General features: G+C 41.1%; 1 protein-coding gene across 1 annotated transcript in view; it reads left to right on the top strand.

Annotated features, from left to right (window-relative positions):
- Window positions 1-21,898, top strand: part of c8b (complement component 8, beta polypeptide) — a 40,407-nt gene extending 18,509 nt beyond the window's left edge. Inside the window, exons 7-26 of the mRNA XM_053630160.1 lie at window positions 868-933; window positions 1,134-1,193; window positions 2,674-2,730; window positions 3,403-3,502; window positions 4,049-4,558; window positions 4,756-4,916; window positions 5,236-5,263; window positions 7,189-7,246; window positions 12,350-12,508; window positions 13,529-13,640; window positions 13,802-13,952; window positions 15,317-15,458; window positions 15,605-15,737; window positions 16,719-16,916; window positions 17,438-17,678; window positions 17,854-17,982; window positions 18,955-19,118; window positions 20,015-20,168; window positions 21,431-21,499; window positions 21,624-21,898. Coding sequence (XP_053486135.1) covers window positions 868-933; window positions 1,134-1,193; window positions 2,674-2,730; window positions 3,403-3,502; window positions 4,049-4,558; window positions 4,756-4,916; window positions 5,236-5,263; window positions 7,189-7,246; window positions 12,350-12,508; window positions 13,529-13,640; window positions 13,802-13,952; window positions 15,317-15,458; window positions 15,605-15,737; window positions 16,719-16,916; window positions 17,438-17,678; window positions 17,854-17,982; window positions 18,955-19,118; window positions 20,015-20,168; window positions 21,431-21,499; window positions 21,624-21,778 — 2,847 coding nt within the window. The 3' untranslated portion in view covers window positions 21,779-21,898. The remainder of the gene's footprint in view (window positions 1-867; window positions 934-1,133; window positions 1,194-2,673; window positions 2,731-3,402; window positions 3,503-4,048; window positions 4,559-4,755; window positions 4,917-5,235; window positions 5,264-7,188; window positions 7,247-12,349; window positions 12,509-13,528; window positions 13,641-13,801; window positions 13,953-15,316; window positions 15,459-15,604; window positions 15,738-16,718; window positions 16,917-17,437; window positions 17,679-17,853; window positions 17,983-18,954; window positions 19,119-20,014; window positions 20,169-21,430; window positions 21,500-21,623) is intronic.
- The last annotated feature ends 2 nt before the right edge of the window (window positions 21,899-21,900 follow it).

Genomic DNA, 21,900 nt, shown 5'->3' with positions numbered 1-21,900 from the left:
ATGCACACAGAGGAGAACCAATTCCCACAAATGAACCAACTCCACGAAGAGAACCAACTCAGAGAACCAAGAAAATCTTAGTCAGTTACACCCCAAGAGGTTTTTTTTACTGTGTGGAAGTAAGGAATGGTTCGAGTAGGTGTCAGCTCATTGCCAGTTGTCATTTTGGTGAACAGGCCCTTGTACATTCTGCCAGGCTCCTGGCTATATTGTCTCACCAGTTCTAAATTTAAGCTCACTGCCAACTCCATGAACCACAGCTGTGTCTGTGTTTCCAAGAGGAACATGGGAATGATAGCTAATTGAGTGCCAAAAGGAATAGGGGAAAATTGTATACCCTTTTTTATTCAAGAATGAGTCTGCTTGTTGGTTCTCAGAAGTGCTTTTTTTGTTTGTTTTGCTTGCTGGCAGTGTGACTGTCCTTTGTGCCGAGCATATTTTGCCTCATTTCCAAGAGGAAGTGGTATCCCATTTTGGAGGCCTGGCCTCACGAAAATTCTCTATATATATAAATCTCCCCTGTGCCGTGCGCAGACCAACTAATCGATAATGAGATTCGTTGACGACGATTTTCATAATCGATTATTACCCATTTTATCGATTAGTTGTTGCAGCTCTACCCTGGTCTACTACATTTGGCGTCTTAGGTAAAAAAAATCAATCGTGCTCTTGGATAAACTGTCCCTTTATAACTATTATAAAACCATGTTTATGGCAATGAAGTGCTTTTCTTGTGGTAGACCCTAAGGTTACTCTTTTCAGCATGTTGGCTTATGCCTTCACAATGTTAAACTATATCTGACCGGCTGCCTGTGTGGCCCCACCCACTTTTCTCTCCTTCTCTCACTCTCTCTTTTCCTGCTGTAGTACATTGTGTTTGAAGCTGGACACGAGCCGCTCCATGGCCCCCAATCAGAGGAGAGCATTTATCAGGTATTATGACAAGTCCCACCCCCTTTTACCCCTGTCTAGCCCCTTTTTAAAGTCATAATGGTGTAGAGGAGGGCTCTAATTTATTGTAGTGAGGCAGATTGTAAAATATAACACGTTGGAATAAAAATTCATGGCACGGTTGATATGTTTTTAATAATAAAGACAGAGCTGTGGTTTAATTGATGTGTTATGACTTTTAGGTCCCAACGAGCCAGCAGAAAGAAGGGGTCTATGATGTTCCAAAACGCCATTTTATGACTGTAGGTGCTTGTATTGTATCGCCAGCCTTCCCCATTTCTAAAGTCCCTCCAGCAAACCTCTCTCCAAAGATCTCGGCTAACTGAACGCTCTTTCCGTTCCATTCAATAGAAACAGGAACATACTGTATATAATCTTCTAGAGCGCAGTCCAACGCAGAAAAACCCAATCTAATGCACCAGCTCAACTGAAATATTGATTTAACTCAAGCATCGAGCTCTTCATGTTTGACACATAAGAGTTTAGATAAGGGAAAACGCTAAACTGTGTGCTGCTGTGGTCCTCCAGGACTGCGCATTCATTACACTGCTTTCTTATCTGGAAGACTTGCAGTAAAGAGGTGAACTGGCTTTATTTCATTTGATTTATTTGCTTTTCTGGCTTCACGAGAGGTTTGGTGTTGGGACTCTGTCTCTGTGTGGTTGCATTGCATGCCATTAATTATTAAGTTTATGCCATAAAGCTCCAATCACTATTTAAATATGTGCCTAATAAAAGTATCAATATTCACAGCCATTAGCAGTCTTTCATCATCTTACTGAAACTTTATACCAAAAACATTGGAAAATCTTCAAGACCAGTGAACGGAGCTTTGCTACATCAGTTGAATGAATTCATTAATCTGTCACTATCTCTCCATTTCACAAAGTCTTACTGCATGTCTGTTCATACAGTCGGAGCTTTTTTTTTCGAGCGCTTTGAATATCGATATGTCTGTTAGTTTCCCTCCTTCCATCACTTTCCATCACTAAAACTCTTATATCACAATATATCGATTCTTGGATCAGTCCGAACATCTCAGGTCCCAGAGCAGAGAGGATTATGAATCAGGGATGGACAATTCGCTAGCATTTCTTTTTTTTTTCTTTTCTTTCTGTCTTCACTTATTCAACAACCAGAGGAAGAAATCTCTACTCCCTATTGACTTTCGCAAATAAAATTCATTCGATTTGTTTGTTTGAACACAAAACCGTGGTTGGTTCATATTGGTTCTGTGGCGTTTTGTGACGGCAGGCTAGCTTCTCAAAATCTCATAAATATTATTGTTTACACATGCCCTGAAAACAACAACAACATGGTTCTGTAAAATGTTGACCAGAATTTATGATTACAGGACCATGTACTGCGTAACTTTATGGAGAGGAATTGCAGTTAGCAATGCTGCTATTTATGAGAGGTTTGGTGAAATAGGAGACTAAAGTTTGACTTGTTTACAATACCCTAATGTTTTTGTGTGGTGTGCTTCTATAGTGCTTGTTTTGTTTATCTTCATTTATAAAAGTCATGCTGTTGTGTCATCCCAGTGAAGCTGCTCCCGCCCACTGTATATATATGCTACAGTTAGATGTTTGAGAATGAACACTCCGACATGCCATCACTGATTAACGTTCTAATACGTGAGCATATTATTCTCAGTCATGCATAAATCTAACTGTTCCCTTTCTTTCCATCGTATTCGCTTCCATGTTGGACTTCCTCCAGAACATCAGTCAGTTTGAACTGTTTGGTGACATGGCCACTCCTCCGGACATTGTATCTGTAAGTGAATCTCAACACAATGCTCACCAGCACGATTATGAATGAAGGCAAAGAAAGAACTCTGCTGTGTATTCTGCCATTGGAGCCTTGAATAACTTGACCAGGATGGTTCTACTTGGAGTTTTCACTTTTTACGTGAAGAACATAGAGTGCTCCATGAGTCTATAATTATAATGCAAGAACATTTGTCGCTAATATGCGTTTGTAGAATAGTGAGTAATCCGATAAAATGAAAAGTAACGAGTGAAATCAAACGAACACTGTGACGCGACAACAGGAAGTGGAAACAGGACCAATCTTTACAAAACCTGGTATTCTGAGGCATTCTGCAAGCAATACAACTCATGTGACAGGAATTGACATCACAGGAAGCTGTAATAAAAACTTGTGGTACACCACGTTAGTCTCCCATCCACTTCAGAATAACTCAAATAACAGGAAGTGCCAGTGTGGTTAGGCTTACTATGTCCTCTCATCAAAGTTCTAACCAGGAAATCCAATATGAAATAAAACAAAAATAAGAGTTTTTTTGTGGACCTTTTGTGTTTTGATAGATTACCCAAATCTTTATAATGAATGTTCTGTTATACTGAGCTGCTCTTCTATCATGTCATTAGTATTGATCATTGTACTGAATTCGAATGAAATGGGCTATAATGGTCTGATTCGCAGATGCCTGCGTCGCCTGCTAATACCCTGGACCCCGGGCGACGACGGCATCAGCGCCACCCTGAGCTCTTCACACACTTCAGCCCGCCTGCCGTGCCTTCAGGTAACACACTGTCCTCACAGGTGTGAAAGTCAAAAGCAAGAGGCGCAATAGTCACAAAGCATTACAATAAATTCACAACATTTGGAGCGACGAGTACAGTATTATTTATTAAATTACATTTCATAACAAGGGTCGCTACCTTATATGTAAGGCGTGCTGTTATGGGAATATAAAGATGAGGTGGTGTGATGTGTCCCGATGTGAAATGGAGTTACTATCACCCCAAAGTTGATTATTTTCTAATAACAGCATGTCCTAAAGATTTTTTTTTTGCCTTATACCACAGAGATTTGCCCACATCTGGTCTCTTCCTCCTCTCTGTCTTTTTTTTCCTTTCTGTCTGTCCTCTCTGTCTATTCTTAATCCGTTCCCTCTACGTCCTGTCTGTCCCCATTTTGTCCCACATATCTGTTCCATCTCTCTCCATCTGTCCAATCTGCCTCCTCTCTTGGCCATCCCTTCCTTGTCTCTCGACCCTGTCTGTCTCATTACTTTCCTGTCTCATCACTCTCTGTCTGTTTTCTTCCTGTCCAACCATCCCCGCAGGCTACATGACGATGGGTGCAGTGCAGGCGGCTCACTGGGCTCAGCAGTCCTTCGCGGCTCCGGCAGCTCCACTGGCGTTTGGTGTTCAGGCTCCTCTGCAGGTTGCTCAGGTTCTTCCTGGAGGACAGCCAGTGATCTGGGGCCAGGCCAACCTTTTCCACTCTCCCGGCCCAGGCCAACAACAGTGGGCCTTCGTACCAGCCGGCACCTTGTTTCAAGGCCTTGTTCCCTTAGCGGCCATGCGTCCTCGCATGTCTACACCGTCCGCTCCATCCTCGACCATCACTAGCCCTCAGCATGCAGCTGAATCCAGAGATGCCCCAAGCAGTAACCCTCTGGCAGAGGTGCCAGGCTCACACACACAGCCTGCTGACACCAGTGACCCACACACGGCGATGGGAGGAGCCACACAGCCTGGCGAGAAGCAGGAAACGGAGGTCTGTAGTGAAGATCTTGATCTTTCCCAGCTGAGTTTGACTCCGGGGTCGTCGCCGTCCACTGCAGAGTCTCGTGAGTAAGCCACACAAGAACCGCTTGTAATCTGGGTCAAGCAAATTGCTCCTCGTGGACTAATTAACTAAAATATCCCGATCCCATGATATTTCGAAGAAATCCTCACTCAGATATTAATGATTATTTCAGAACTGATTTTAAACCCTGCAACAAGCACGGCTAATTGAAATGAGCCTGTTTCACTTTCCCCATAGCTGCCACACCTGCTTCCCAGGAGATCGACATGACCTTGACCTCAGACCCCCATAAAGATCTCTCTGTCATGAGAACAGAGAACAAAGAAAGCCATCTTAAAGAGCCTTCTCCCAAAGGTGGAACAGAGCAGAGCATCAGCCAAGATGTGGCAGAGGAATCGGTAATTAGATCTTTATTTGGGTCGCATTTTTCACTGTTTTTGCAGCTTACTTAATGAAGCGCATAACACTGTTGAACCACATTTTCCGCCAGGCAACGTTGAATAAAAGACAAAAAGCCTGGGTGTTAAATCAGCTTTATTTATCGGATGTGTGACCGGGCTTGTGACTTCTTCACCCCTGGCTTTACTGAACCGACTCACTTCATATCGTTTTATATCTTTTTTTCATAATATTTTCTATTGATATTAAAAAAAATGTGGCCAAATTACGTCCATGATTTAACAACACGCTCTCCTTTCTGTCCTCTCTTCCTCTCAGTGTTCCAGCTCCCAAATCCCCAGCAGCTGTGAGACGGCGGAACTCAGTCCGACTCCACACCAATCAGACGCTTAGGAAATCCCAGCTCAGCTTCACCCCCAGTCTGGGTCTCTACTTGTTCTCTTTCCTATCCTTAAGTCTCTTCTTCACTTAGTTAGCATTCAAATAACTCTACAGCAGCCACAGTGCTAAAACTACAGACATGTCCAATATCTATCCAATCAGCCAATCGTCATCTCTCCAGTCATGAGGCCTGTCATTAAAATCTGGCTATATTTGGGCCTGACAGTCACCAGTGCCGTCCCTCAATACTCTGGTCTGGGTCTACATGGCAATGGATGGTTTCCTCCATGTTCTAAACCCAATACGTCCCACAAAATAGGGTGAGCCAAGACTTTGACTTCTCTTCAAGCCCAATGTAAGCCACTAAACACTCCTAGGTACCCAATGTCGATGTATAAGCCTTGTGAAGATACTCCAGAGCAAGATCACCAAAACCCCTCAATGGCCACCAATGCCAGCTCTACTCATGCAACTCCAGTCTGTACCCACTGGAGCCTCAGATTCCTGTTCTTGGCTGACAGCAATCGAACCCTAAGCATTTTCAACAGGATAGAAATAGCTGATTGTTGATTTTCACAATGGATATACAATTATAAAATCAGTTAAAAAAAATAAGCATGTATTTCTAATATTACGTTTAAATTTGCACTAAAAACATATTTCAATAAAATTCTACAATGTCCCTGTATATTTGATCTCAAAATATAACTAATTGCAGGCGTTATTCTTTTTCTTCATGGCTTATTTTCATGGAGCGTGCCAAAAATAGCTACAGCTCCACTACGCACCACTAAGGACGAAACGAACAATCGGACGGACACGTGATGTTTTGTTTCTCCAGCACAAAAAGAACTTCAATAAACCCAGCCAGTAGACAGTGTGGTTTCTCAAACCCCAGTGCGGTGTTTAGATCCTCACACCACGGTCAAGCCAGTATCACTTTTATTTAAGATGTCATTGGGAAACTGGTGGCTGATTGATTTTGTGCCAACTCAGCATTACTGCCTCACTAATAAATCGTACTGGTTTCATCTCAAAGCCAAGCTTTTCTCAGTTCACAGAGGCAACATATTGGTATCCCGGCACTCTCTGAACCCAGTGGGTGTTTTTCTCCACGTCTATTTTTCGCTGCATGTGTGTCTGGTTGTAAACAGCTTCACTACACTTTTTTTTTCTCTGCACTTAGCTTTGAATCATAGCTTTAGAACCGTGAGCAGACCAGTGTTTCGCTCGTTCCACAAGATTCTGGAAAAACTTCACACTTAAGGGTGTGCGATCGTACGTTTGAAATTCATAACGAAGTACGCATATAATCAATTCCAGGTATGTGTACTTCGTTTCGATTTCCAAATTGTTTGCACATCCTTCAGCGTGAAATTGTAATGTGAAATTTTTCCCTACTAATTCTCATGAGAGGCAATGCTTTAAATCCTACAAACAACAAAGTCGTTTGAAACAGATTTTATACATATATATATATATATATAAATTGAGATTTCCAATGGAACGATTCTAACTCTACAGCTCCATTCAGTAAGCTTGAATTTGAATTAGAGACGTCTTCTTACATTGTCTAGACTCTTCATTTTGTTGAGTTTCTACACTGTAATCATACCGCACCGCACCAATCCTGTACCAACCTTTATTTTTAATTTTTTTTTCAGTGCCTGTCATGCTAATGCTAACGAAAACAACAACACGTCAGTGCCATCTGCTGGTCACATGTTTCACTGCATCTATTCTTGAGAAGGAGGAAGATTAGCTGCACACAATAGGAGTCGTTTTACATGTGGAGCATGAAGGGTGTGTGTTTGTCTAAGCCGTTTGTTCCTGTTATTTTTGGTTCCCTAATTCGTCCTTTTTTGTGTGTGTGTGTCTCACATTGGTCAGTAGCTGCCAAGTTCTGGATTGAGACGCGAAAGAGGAAACCCATAAAGCCAGAGTGGGGGTGAATGTCTGGCTGCCTTTCTGAACCTGGAGCATATTTACAGATGAATATGGAGACCTACAGTGTTACAGTGGACTTGTCAAGAGACCTCTTGGATCGTTTTGGACTATAACTGAACCACTTTGTTGTCATTTTACTTAAAAATCCAAACTATTTTTTTGAAGAAGAAGAAGAAGAAAAAAAGAGAGAGTTATTTTTGATTGATGAGATGCTCCTGATGGTATATTATGAATTTGGGCTTACATAGAGAAAGGAGAAGCCTGAGACATGTGAATTGAGGTTGAAATGGATTGAAGTACTAATAATAATAATGTGTAGTACAATCCATATTGTGCAGTAAACCCCCAGAGGGTCTCACTATGTGTCAAAACAGGACTGATCTGACATCAGCGATGACCTTTAAAGACTGTGTGTGTGTGTGTGAGAGAGAGAGAAGCTGATGTTTTATTGGACTGATAATACTCAACTAAAACTTTGCGTCAAAAGTGTTAATGCGAGAATGATCCTGCAGTCACAACGCGACTTTTGTGACAAATCAACCGCGTTACTTACAATGACGTTACATCTGCACGGTTTTCACCATGAGACTCGATCCGCAAGATTTTATACAATGCTTATGTAAAAAACAAAACAACAACAACAAAAAAAAACGACTTTTTGTTCGTTTTCTAAATCCATTGCTCTACTGTTCAGCCGTGTGTGATTTTATTTCTTAATTCTTTGCCAAATATTGTTCAGTAAATAACGTGCAATCTTTGTGCCATATGTTGTGTGAAGCCTGATTAACGTCTGTGCACTTCGCCTCCCTTTAAAACATTGAATCTATTCCTTTAAGGTTGAACAGCAACGTACGAGGGTTTCACATACCGCGAGGAATGAACAGATGTGTCGATGATGTAAATTCTTTTATATTTTTGTTTACAGAGAGATGGAAAAGCATTGCTGTACAAATGTAGTCTTATATGCTGTATGTGTGGTGGCCTGGAAAACCCTTCACACGCGCTCGCATAATATCCCCTGACTCATTCAGTCCGTTCCGTTCTGCTGGATAAATCCCTTTTTATTCCGTCGGTGAAAGATTTCAAACCTGCGTGTAAGCGCACTTCTCTGTTTTGATGATGACGTGAAGGCGACCGGAGCGTTGCAGACATTTTAACAGCCGGTATCTGATTACAAACTGAATCGATTAACCTTATGACAACGTGGGACATTCACTGTGTGAGGAAATCACACTTCACGCCCTAGCAAGCTAGTTTTCGTCATCTTTTAGCAGTTGAAAGGAAATTGAAGTGTCAAATCGTGTCTTTTGGGCTGATTTGTGGAAAGGAGCCGCGGTGACATCTGACGGGTTTTGCCAGACCGCCTCATGTATAATGCTGCGTTCGATTAAAACTTGTAACTCCGACTAGGAAAAAAAAAAAAACAAAGAAGACGCCCCCTCAGCTCCAAATTCCGACTCGGAAAGTCAAACTTGACGTCAACATGGCCGCTCATAGCATCAGCAGTAAACACAGTAGCACTCCTTTACCTTTAAATGAGTTATAAGTATTCGCTTTAGATCAGCCAACATACAGACATATTCACTTGTTAAAGCTGTAACACTGACTTTACAGTTCGGTGTTTTGAGGAGGAAAATATACATCATTCAGTACGTCTACATAGACAACGATAATCCGATATGAACCCGATTAAGACGATAATCTGATTAAGAAACTAGCATGTAAACAGAGATTATCGATGACCTTAATCCGATTAAAGTCATACTCGAAGTGAACACACATGGAATTAAGACGTGTGGAGTATTCCTGTTTTAGTCGCGTTACACACCTTAATCACACTGTTAACGTCGTGTGGGAGTTCTCACCGCATTGTCTGACAGGACACGTACACAAAAATGTTCGTTCCATTCGACGTCATCAAAATCCATTAGAACAACTCTCTCCCACCAGTCCTTACTCTGCACTCTCATCCAGTACCTCCGAGTTTGTCGCGGTGGCATGAATGAAACGTTGTTTCATGAATGAAAGTACAGACCAGGCCTGTTGCTGGAGAATTTGTATCCGCCGTCGTCTATTCGCACGTACGGCATGACAAATAATTAACCGCACTCAAAGCTTTCGTGAGATCAAAAATAAAAACACCCAGAACTGTATACGGCGCCATAACGAAGACGAAGTGTACGTCGATACGTGAAATTCTGGAAGGAACGTCGGACGGCGTGACGTGGGGACGTAAGGACGTTAATCGATCTACGTTTCTATAACATGTAACACGGGAACACGAAAGGAGTATTCTAAAAGCGACTCGTGAACATCTTAATCACAGTATTGTCTTATTCGGAATAAGGTCAATGATTGGATTACTGCTGTCCATGTAAACGTTAGTCAATAACGTTAGCTTGATTGTTGTTAGCGGAAAAAAACCCCAAAAAAACTAAAATGGGGGCGTCCTACTTTGCAGCTCAAACGAGGTTGATAATGAGGTTGTAATTCCGACGTCCGACAGACGAGAGTTAAGTCGGACGCGGCATGAGACGCCATCACATCAGGCTTTTCCATCTTTCCGTTTAGCCGATCGTCGCCGTGAGACAGAAACGAAACCCCACACAACCTTGTGTAAATGAACAGATAAACACCACCCAGCGATCATATCACTGGCCGTGTGACGCCTCAGCTCTCTGTGCGCGTGTCTGTGTGAATAAACATGAACGTGGCCGTGACACGCCGACGTTTAATCAGCTGAAATACCGACATGCTAAAGGCTACTGTAATAATCCGCTACAATGCAGTATTTCGCTACAGGGGTTCAAACAGGAAACTGTTCTGTCTCAGCTTCATGGAATTAGCTTAGCCTTTTCTTGTTGAGGGTCAGGTCATTTTAAGATTTAAAAAGTAGTGAAGTCATACACCCATTTTCTCTTCATTTGTAAAATCACTTTGAACTCATTTCCTCCTCAAATCAGAAGTGCCATTTCCTATGTTAAAATATACATCATGCTGAAAAGTGAAAAATAACGCTATTAAATCAATGTGTGGACATTTTTATTTATTATATTTTTTTTACATTTCTTTCTTTCTTTCTTTCTTTCTTTCTTTCTTTAATTAGAACTTTATGGACCATGTTTCAATCTCTGTCTTTCTTCAAGTCTTTAACTCTGATGGATATTTTTTTTTTTTTTGAGCTTGTAGTTACTGAAGAGAATAAATCTCCCAGTGTTTTAATATCTCATTTGGTTTTATGTTATGTATTCATTATGTTTTTTTTTTTCTTTCTTCCCCGAGCTGTATTCTGTTACAATATGTTTTGCTTCATCTCTCATGAAATGATTGGGACAAGAGAACAGAACAAAAACACCGGTGACTGGAGAAAATAATCCTGTATCGCCATCGTTTAGTGAAAATTAAAATATTCTTCCAGTCAAAAGGTTTTGAAAACCCTGTATTAACGTTTTCGCTTGAAGTTCAAGAAACAGCTTCAGGTTAAATTCTCGAGAATTAGAAATTCATACACTCGTGAACTTAGACATGCTTATGACCTTTTATTTTACTGGGGGAAAAAAGTCTAATCTAGATCACTCCAGTTAGAAACATCGTCATGTGTATATATATATATATATATATATATATATATATATATATATATATATATATATATATATCATACACAATTTGACGCTATCACAGTCTAATCTAGCATCTAATTGGTCTAATCTAACTAACAGCTGCACTCACCTAAACTAAAGCAATACCAAAAAACACAACAATGTAGAGATTTTATTTTATGTTATTTTCTCTCTCTCTCTCTCTCTCTCTCTCTCTCTCTCCATTTTTAATTACAAAAACTACAATAAAACATGAAAAGCGTCTTCAAAATCTGTATCTTCGACCGGCTGTGTATGATCCTGCAAAAAGAAAGTCTAAAGAAATGTGTGCATTTATTACTGAGATCCATCAAAGGACACTGTGTGTCATGTGTTACACAATAGCACATGAAAGCTGGATGTAAGTGTCACATCTCAGCAGGAGTCAGAGCACAGAGATCAAAAACAGAAGAGACGGAAAACATGAAGCGTAGAAATGAGGAAACACTGTAATGAGGAAACCCGGGGAATTAAACATGCCTCGATGCTGCAGTCCATATCTAGAAGGATTGGTTTTTTTTTTTGGGTTTTTTTTTTTGTAGATTTAGATCTGATCTCCATTTGCGCTGTATTTTTTTCACACACACACACACACACACACACACACCTATATCACGTCATCAACGGCAACTGAGAAGGCGCACGTGAAATACAGTTGCAGGTGTAATGTACGTCATCGAGGTGGATTATTTACTCTGTCATCCTTTTTTTTTTTTTTTTCCAAACTGAGAAAAAAAAGCATCTTTGGAGGAGAAACTCAAAGTAGATAAATGAAACACACACTGAAAGCACCCATCAACGTATAAATTACACGTAGGACAAATGGTTTAATAATTTTGTAAGTTAATTCATTTAATAACTGATTCATTTTTTAAATCAACAAAAGTCAGGGGAGAAAAAATTAAAAAAAAAAAAAAAATCAACTAACAATGAATCGCACACGACCCTAAAGCATCCTTAGTGTTTGTTTTAGTATTAAATGGACTGTTACTCTAGTGTTTCAACCACTGACAAGTATATTTCATGTACGTGCCCTTCTCCTCACACACTCACTTATTCTGTTTTACAGATTTCTCCACACAATTTACTTGATGGAGATGTAAAAAAAAAAAAAAAAAAAAAAAAAAAAAAAAAAAAAAGGTTTAAAGTTTAAAAGTTGGAAATGATCCAAAATAAACTGTAAGTATTGATTCAGTTCAGAAGCACTGACGGGAAAAAGCAGTCTTGCCTCATCCTGGATGATCTGATAACCTTCTCGTCCTGTAATCGCTTCAAACGCTCAGGATTTCTGAAAGAAAAATTAAAGCAAAAAAAAAAAAACTACGTCACGTGATCATAAATGGTTAATAATCACGGTTGATGTTGTTTGAACACAAAAATACTGACTTGTTTTAGGTATTGCTGCTAGTATTGATCTGTGTGTGTGTGTGTGTGTGTGTGTGTGTGTGTGTTTACACACACAGGACTGTGTCTGCTGCTCTCTCAGATAAGAGGAAGATTAGTCCTGTTATTCCGTTTGATTTTGTCTTTCCTCTTGTACGTTCTCCATTAAGCACAATGATCTCTCTTCCTACGACACGACGCACTCTCAGCACTGCAGCACTTCAGGCTTTCTTCATATGGTAAGTGGAAAAGTTTTGGAGTCCAGAAGTTGTGTGAAGAACATGTTCAAAAAAATAACCTAGTAATAATAATAATAATAATAATAATAATAATAATAATAATAAGGAAATAAAAGCCAGCTAATTCAGTCTGAATGTATTTATGCTTAGTAGTGTTGTTATACTGTGTATTAAAATGATTATAATTGTTCATAATGATTGTTTTTCGGAATTTCTTCTCGCCAAATAAGACTCACTCGTTCAAAAAAATAAACTTGGTTTCATGTCACTCCATCATAGACTTGGGCTAAACATTTATACATGAAGTGAAGCAGAGCCTTCAGCTTTAGTGCAAAACAATCAGCAGGGGATTGCTTATTTCAGAATTAAATACCGTTCTCTTCAGAAGTGATTGTAATTCTTTGCTGCATTGCATGCGCTGCATCCGTGCCACACTAAAATGCACTTCCTGTCCAATTCCGGTCTTGTCAACAGTATATTAGACTGCGGTATTGCTATTAAAACAGCCCATTAAAAATTCTAAATGAAATGGTTGTCAATTACCAATGAGGTGGAGGAGAACTTAAATAATCTGTGCTCCATGGTGATTATACTCGGGTCATGCTCATGAAAATGTTTTAAAAAACAAACAAACAAACAAAAAAACTGTTAAATTTACCCAGCTGACATTTAAGACATGTTCGATGTGTAATATTTGCTTCTGTAGTTTTGCACTGAAGCTATGAGACTGGAAAACTCTCGCACATGAACACTATTGTAAAATAGCTGAATAAATTCACGTTGAAAAATCAAATCAAAACTATATTATCAATCACATCACTTACAAGTCCACCTTTTGACATTAGGCCACACCCCCTACCAGAGTCTAATGCTCACATTCCAGACTAGAAATATAACACCTCTATTCGTCTCATTTCCGTGATAAACTTGGCGATACTGCAGTAGCTGCATGTAAAGCCTTGATCTTCTTTGTGTAACTTTGTGTGTGTGTGTGTGTGTGTGTGTGTGTGTGTGTGGCAGTATGGTGGTTGTAGTGTGCAGATCCCAATCACGACCTCCACTCAACCCTGTGGACTGCTCCCTGTCCGAATGGTCCCAATGGACCCGCTGTGACCCCTGCCTAAAAAAGAGGGTAACACACACACACACACACACACACACAATGTACTTTACTGTGTGGCTTGCCTTCATCACCCAGTTAGACGCTGCTTAAACCTACAATCTATATGTAAATCTAATATAAAGTGTAAACATTATGTGTAGCGTATTAATGACAGCCGCTCTGGTTCTCAGTTCCGCTACGCCACAGTGCTGCAGCCGTCTCAGTTTGGGGGAGAGCCGTGTCATGAGCTCGGCCGTGAGGAAGAGTCGTGTACACCGCCCTCGCGCTACGCATGCCGCAGTTCTGTACCGCTCTGCCAGGGCTTCCAGTGTTCCAGCACAGGTGACATATACACCTACCATTACACATCCATTACTAACCATTAGACAAACATGATATAATCACTACACGTACATTAAATAACCCTTATATAATCGTTAAATAACTAATCCACAAACTTTAAATGACCACTACACAACCAGTAGTAATCAAATAACCTTTGCATAAGCATCACATAATAATAGCATTTTCTTTTCAAACTTTCATAGAAACTTTCATAAAAACTAGATCAAAATAAAACTTATTTATTCCCCAAAGAAAAACTATCCAAAAGAGATGCATGTATAAACAAATGGAATTTTCTTAAAAATAAAGCCACACCTCCTTCACTAGCACTGAACGATACCGAGGCCACCCCTCCTTCAATAGCACTGGCCAATATACAGGCCACGCCTCCTTCACTAGCACTGACCGATACAGAGGCCACCCCTCCTTCAATAGCACTGACCAATATAGAGGCCACGCCTCCTTCACTTGCCCTGACCGATACAGAGGCCACCCCTCCTTCAATAGCACTGACCAATATAGAGGCCACCCCTTCTTCAATAGCACTGACCAATATAGAGGCCACGCCTCCTTCACTTGCCCTGACCGATACAGAGGCCACCCCTCCTTCAATAGCACTGACCAATATAGAGGCCACCCCTTCTTCAATAGCACTGACCAATATAGAGGCCACGCCTCCTACACTAGCACTGACCGATACAGAGGCCACACCTCCTTCAATAGCACTGACCAATATAGAGGCCACGCCTCCTTCAATAGCACTGACCAATATAGAGGCCACCCCTCCTTCAATAGCACTGACCAATATAGAGGCCACCCCTTCTTCAATAGCACTGACCAATATAGAGGCCACGCCTCCTTCACTAGCCCTGACCGATACAGAGGCCACCCCTCCTTCAATAGCACTGACCAATATAGAGGCCACCCCTTCTTCAATAGCACTGACCAATATAGAGGCCACGCCTCCTACACTAGCACTGACCGATACAGAGGCCACACCTCCTTCAATAGCACTGACCAATATAGAGGCCACGCCTCCTTCAATAGCACTGACCAATATAGAGGCCACCCCTCCTTCAATAGCACTGACCAATATAGAGGCCACCCCTTCTTCAATAGCACTGACCAATATAGAGGCCACGCCTCCTTCACTAGCCCTGACCGATACAGAGGCCACCCCTCCTTCAATAGCACTGACCAATATAGAGGCCACGCCTCCTTCACTAGCACTGACCAATACAGAGGCCACACCTCTTTCACTAGCACTGTCCAATACAGAGGCCACACCTCCTTGACTAGCACTGACTGATTCTGAGGCCACACCTCTCTCATTATTGTGTGCATGCGGGTGTGTATGGCAGGTCGCTGTGTTCCGGAGGGGCTACGCTGTAACGGGGATGATGACTGCGGTGATGCCTCTGATGAGCTCAACTGTACAAAAGTGTTCAAAGCCTGCAAGGAGAAAACAGAAGAGTACTACGGCATCGAGAATCTCTCCAAAGGGTGGGTGTGGGGGGGGGGGTTGCTTTTGGGGCACTATTTCCATAAACATTGCCTCTACTGCTGATAAATGAGGCAGGGACTGAAGGCTAACATCACTGATAACAGAACTGACAATGTGAGGACTCACTACTGGTTTCACCTTTCAGGATTAATGTGCTGAACAGTAACTTGGAGGGTGTAGTGCTGGATAATCGCTACTACGCTGGCGGCTGTTTGCCCTATTTTATCCAGGATGTGCGCTTCAGGAAACCGTACAACGTTCATCAATACACTTTGGAGGCAAGTCTAGCCCTAACCCCCAACACAACTGCTCACAAAGGAGTAAATCCTGGGTCAGATTCACAGTCCGAGTCCACCATCGTGACCTCGTGGGAGAGGGAGAGAGAGAGGGAAAGAGAGAAAGAGACAGGGTGAAGGAGAGGGAGGATTCTGGCTCCATATGCTGGGGGTTTTAATAGAAATCCAAAGCAAAATCGAATAAACTAAGTGGTGAAACAGGCAGCCGGGCAACAGACAACACAGACTAGAAGGTGAGTCAAAAGTGTAGTCAAATAACACGGCAAGACCGAGGAAACAACAGCTCAGAACTTACTCGCTATACATATCAGCAAGACCTCACAACCTACCTAAAACAAGCCCATGAACAGGAAATGACTGTGAAACAGGAAGTGTATGAGACAGTTTAATATTCAGGGAAGGGGGCCCTCTGTTGGTGTGGAGGTGTTGTGTCATGAACTGATGTTAAAATATCTATAAATTCGCACTAAGTCCAAATCAGTGGGTTTTACAGTCGGCAAAGCCGTCGATAGGATGAACAACAGGTCGAGACTTTGGGATACGGTTCTATCTGATGATTTTGTGATTCTAAGATATTAAGCCAATGTCTTTGCATTCACTGTACTCAGATGTTTAAAAAACAGCAGGTGTATTATATTTGCTTAAGTTGGGGCATTACTGACTGACAGGAGTGACATCATCTGATTGGTGGTCAACTTGCTAACAAGTTTTAAGGCTTAAATGGCGAAACAGTTAATGGCTTAATTATATATATTAACAAACAATGACTGTCTAGAAGGTTTGGATAAATTATAAATAAGCCCGGTAAACAAAAGTGGTAGCTATCATAGAAATTGGAAATGACAAAATTAAAATATTTCATAAAAACAAAAGCAATTCTTGGTCACAGACCTTTCAACTTGATGTGTCTATGACTAAGAATCACATTAGCAACACGAAACTCTCATTTTCCTTGTCCTCCAGACAAAAGGCTCCTATGATTTCAAGCTTGAATCCTACGACTCATACAGAGAGTACTCACAGAACACGATGAGGGCCACCATGTCCAGGACCACCGTTTCCTTCGGCTTCAGTATCCCTGGAGTCTTCAACATCGGATTTAACTTTGATGAAAGCAAGTACAAGAAATCTGTGCAGAAGCTTCGCAGTTATGCTGGGAAGGTAAAGCACAACACACACGTACACACACACACACAAACACAGACTTGCATCACACAAACAAGGTTTACACACCTTACATAGCCGGATTTTACAGTGTACAAAGTGTTAAAGACTTTTTCTCAGCTTGCATAGAGAGATCTATAGGAATGTTAACACACACACACACACACACACACACACACACACACACACACACTAGAGCACAATTCTACTCTAGATAACAAACAGCTAGCAAATTTCTTGGTAAGGATTATTCCACAATTGCTGTGTATCATTTAGCCCTTGTTACTCTGTTAACTATTTAAAATAATGTTTCTAAATGTGTCTCAGGCAAAATCTTTTTTTTCCCTATCTTTCCTAATAATCTGTGCTCTGAAACAAGCAACAAGTTTTTTTTTTGTTTTTTTGCTTAGCATAGAATTAGAATTAGAAAATACACTAAATGTGCTTAACTAGAGTATGTGTACTCCTGTTAGCATGATGCTATACTGTAATATCTTTCTGATCATGTTTTGTTTCAGACAAACAGCTTCATTCATGCACACTCCAGGCTCGAGCTATCACGTTACGCCCTTAAGGTAGGCAACTTGATGCTGCACCCAGAGTTCCTGTCACGCCTGCGAGCTCTCCCGCTCGAGTACACATACGGCGAGTACCGACAGCTATACAGCGACTATGGCACACACTACATCACAGAGGGCAGGCTCGGGGGAGACTTTGACTACACCCTCATCCTCAACAAGGATAGTATGGAGAAAACTGGTGAGCGCAACGCAACAATGAACTATCAACCAATCTACTTTATATATATCTCTATCTAGCTAATGTGAACAGTGTTTAATATAGCTAATGCTTTTCCATGTTATACAGGACATAAAATAAAAAATGTTAAATCCTCACTCCTATCTTTAATCAGTGGCGTACATTTATTTTTTAGGGTACACTCTAAGCGATGCCAAGTCGTGTCTGCAGGTGGGTTTTAACCTCGGAATAAACATTAAAGGTGTGTACGTGTCAGGAGGGGTATCAGCTGGAGGTTGCAAAGGCCTGCTGGAAGAGTTCGGAAGTAAGGATCCTTTCACACAACTCTTCTTTTCTTTTCCTTTTTTTCCCACAGTTTTGTTCAGCTGCTTGAAAATGTCCTTGAGTTTTTGTCTTGTCTTTTTGTCCCTCCTGGCTGGCTCGCCAAAAAGATTTTCATATATAAAATTGAATCCTATAAATTAAATCGAACTGGTTGTAATACTTAATTAAAATTTGCAAAGGTCCAGATACGTGAGGTTTGTTGCTCACAAAGGTCTGGATACATAACTAGCATGACTGAGTGACAACAGTTACCTTTCAGTGTTTAACCATTAGAGATTAGTTTCTATTTAAGTTTTGTTTCGCAGTAACACTTACAGGATAGAATTTTTTATTTTTTTTACTATCGCCGCAGATTGGACAAATCTGTTGTGAACTTGAAATGGAGAATAAACACTTCTCTGTCCAATCATTTATAAGCATTGTGTTTTAAAACAAGCCATGATGTAATTTCACTAATCATAAGAGGGAATTTAACTGAAATAAGTGAAGTCTATAGAAGTCAATAGAACGTGTTCCTTTCTCCATGAGCTGCCTTCAGCTAAATAATTAACATAAATGCACATGATTGGCCCCAGCAAATAATCTGTTACAGAAACGTAGATTAATGTTTAAAAAAACTGCATTGGTCGTTTCTGCTTTGGCGCACATCAATGAAATGCTTTGCTTCTCCATCAGTTGACGAGCACTGAAATTAACAGACAGCGCATAATGTTGCAGCTTGTTTTTTTTAAATTTTTTTTTTAAAAAAGATAAATACTGTATGTTCACATCATAGAGTGTACTTGGGAACAGTGTATTAATTCACACCTGATGTTCAATTAATCAGAAGACACAGAGCGAGACACTAAAGTAAAACATTAAAGTCTAAAGTGCATCAGTGTGTTGTTGCTGATGTGTTATACATTGTACACTGCTGTGATCCCTGATTCTGATCTCACACTGCATTCCTCAGACACTACGAGTCGTTCGTCGATAGTGGAGGATTACGTAGCCGTGGTCAGAGGAGGAAACAGCGAGACGGTCTCACGTCTGGCCTCCAAGCACTTCCCCACACCGGACATCATGCAGCTATGGGGGGAAGCCGTGCACTACAGTCCTGACTTCATCAGCACTAAGGTAATAAAGACACTTATCCCTGCTGTCCTGAAAAAGGGAAGATACAGTTTAACACTTACCGAGGGAACATCTGTCTTCAAAAATATGAGTGTAAACCATGTTTGAGGTTAACAGATGTTAGTTATCTTCTTCTGTCAGTTTGCCATGACCGTTAATATACCCACAAGCTGTCTTTAATACTTCGCAGTGGAGGAGCATCAACCTCTAGTTATTTTACAGCAATGCAGTCTCCCGGTTTTTCCACCTCGTTAATCTCACGACTCAGGGCCGTGGAATCAGGTTCCTGTCAGTGTGGAGTTTCACATGTTCTCCTCATTGTTCATGTGGGTTTCCTCCAGGTTCTCCGCTTTAACCCTACCTCCCAAAAGCATGCAGAGAGGTGGACGAGCTATGCTAAACTAACCCCGTGTGTGTGGTGTCCTGTGACTGGCATCCCATCCATGGTGAATTCTCCGACCTTGTCCGTATCCAGGATAAAGTGGCTACTGAAGATGAATGAATGAATAGAGGAGATCAGGTGGCAGAAACGTGGCTATGAGTAGACAGTCTCCTTCTTCAGTCATTCATCATTCAACCAGTTTTATCAGGACACACTGGGGGTGTGGAACGAGGTGATAATATGGACTGAGACATCTTCGGGCTGCAGCTGGACTTTATTGCTTAAATAGTGCAGTGCTAGCTGAGGTAGAAGATCACACATCTTTATACTTAAAGGAATCCCGCAGAAAATACACGGATAGATTACACAGAACAGGAGTGCACTTGAAATGAGTGCCTTTTACTTCCTTAACCTTATTGAAAGTAATATGAATAATCTGACTGAAGAGTCCTGAATTTTTGGAGACCCTTCCCGTAAACACAGCTGTATAGACAGCAGTCTGTGCTTTGTGTTGTAGCTGACACCGCTGTATGAACTGGTGACAGAAAAGGATTTCACCAACACCAACCTGCTGAAAAAGAACCTGAAGCGTGCGTTGATAGAGTTCCTGCGTGAGAGCGACTCGTGCCGCTGCGCTCCCTGCCTCAACAACGGAGTGGCCGTGCTCAAAGGTCAGATCCTCTACAACACAAACTGGGCTCTCCTCTTAGCAACGTTCTCACTCCACTACCAAAAATGGCATTCTTTCATTTCATTTCATTTCATTTCATTTCATCAGTTAACTAACACAAGACTCTATCAGGTATTACTAATATTACTCAAATAAAAACCAAGTGAGTCCTTATTTTACAAAAAAACAAATAAGCTGATGTAAAGATAAGACATTATGCTTAGATATGCCTAATAACTTAGCTAATCAGAATAATCAGGTGTTAGCAACATGCGTGTTTTATACTGCACATTTATCTGTATCTGCACATTCATACCACAGCGCTGTTGGATTCTGGATTCTGATTGGTCAGAAGGTGTTGATTTAATTCTCTATAACAGCAGCTCTGACAGTAGTGCAGTAGTGCAGCGGGGGCGGTTGTGGATCAGGTGGTTGAGCGGGTCGTCCGCTAATCGTAGGGTTGGCGGTTCGATTCCCGGCCCACGTGACTCCACATGCCGAAGCGTCCTTGGGCAAGACACTGAACCCCAAGTTGCTCCCGATGGCAAGTTAGCACATTGCGTTGCAGCTCTGCTACCATTGGTGTGTGTGTGAATGAGACACAGTGTAAAGCGCTTTGGATAAAAGCGCTATATAAGTGCGCCATTTAGCTGCAAATCACATGTTTATATGAATGTGCTTGTTCTAAAACGTTATCGTTTCTATAGTTTTCCAGCCTAATACTTGTCTCCGTCCCAACTTTTTGGAGATAATTTCTTAAAATGGTCCATTTCCTCAGTTTAAACATTTGAAATGTTTTCTATCTTCTACTGGGAATAACATATGGGGTTTATGAGATTTACAAACCATTGCATTCTGTTTTTATTTACATTTTACCTAGCGTCCTGAATTTCTTGGAATTGGGGTTGTACCACTAAACACGAAAAGTATAACGTGTTATTCTTTAAAACTAAAAACTGTCCTTGCTTTCTTATGTGAATAATAAAACCCTTGGTGGCATGGTGTTATAGGGAAACAATCAACTTTGGCGTGCTAACATCGTCTTTGCTCCATCACACCACGCCAGTGTTGATTGTTTATTTTCTATAACAGGGAGTGTTTTATTCTTTACATGAACATGTCACTGCAAATGGATAAAAAATTATGTATGTCAATATGTTATAGTAGGTTTTGACTTTTAATGAAATGTAAACTGGACTTGTTTGGATTGACCCTTGATCCCTTCAAAGGATATGTAACTGTAAGGTGTGTTTTGTTGCTCAGGTACTTGGTGTGATTGTATCTGTCCTTCTGGCTTCAGGGGGCTGAGTTGCGAAGACACGAAACGATCAGGTCAGGCTTTATGCGGACTTTTCATTCATGAGATTCACAACGATCAACGGATTTCTTACTCCATACTGATGGCCATACTAACACTTCTTTATGCTATGTACATGGATTTGATTAACGTTCCCAGGAACACCGGTGGACGGAAACTGGAGCTGCTGGTCTGAATGGTCAGCCTGCAATGGTCAGACCAAAAAGCGGACTCGTCAGTGCACCAATCCGGCGCCGCAAAACGGCGGAGGTTCCTGTCAGGGAATACCCGAAGAATCCGCTGACTGTTTTTAAACTTCGCGTCAAAAAATGCACGTGTCAATACTGACATTTTGACCAGAATGGCAGAATGTTTATGTTTTTGCAAAAATAATTGCCATTACTCCTGTTAAATAAATCAAGACAAACAACATATC

This window comes from Ictalurus furcatus, chromosome 7 (assembly GCF_023375685.1).
Source record: "Ictalurus furcatus strain D&B chromosome 7, Billie_1.0, whole genome shotgun sequence".
NCBI classification, from domain to species: domain Eukaryota; kingdom Metazoa; phylum Chordata; class Actinopteri; order Siluriformes; family Ictaluridae; genus Ictalurus; species Ictalurus furcatus.
This window is presented reverse-complemented; position numbering and strand designations above follow the sequence as displayed.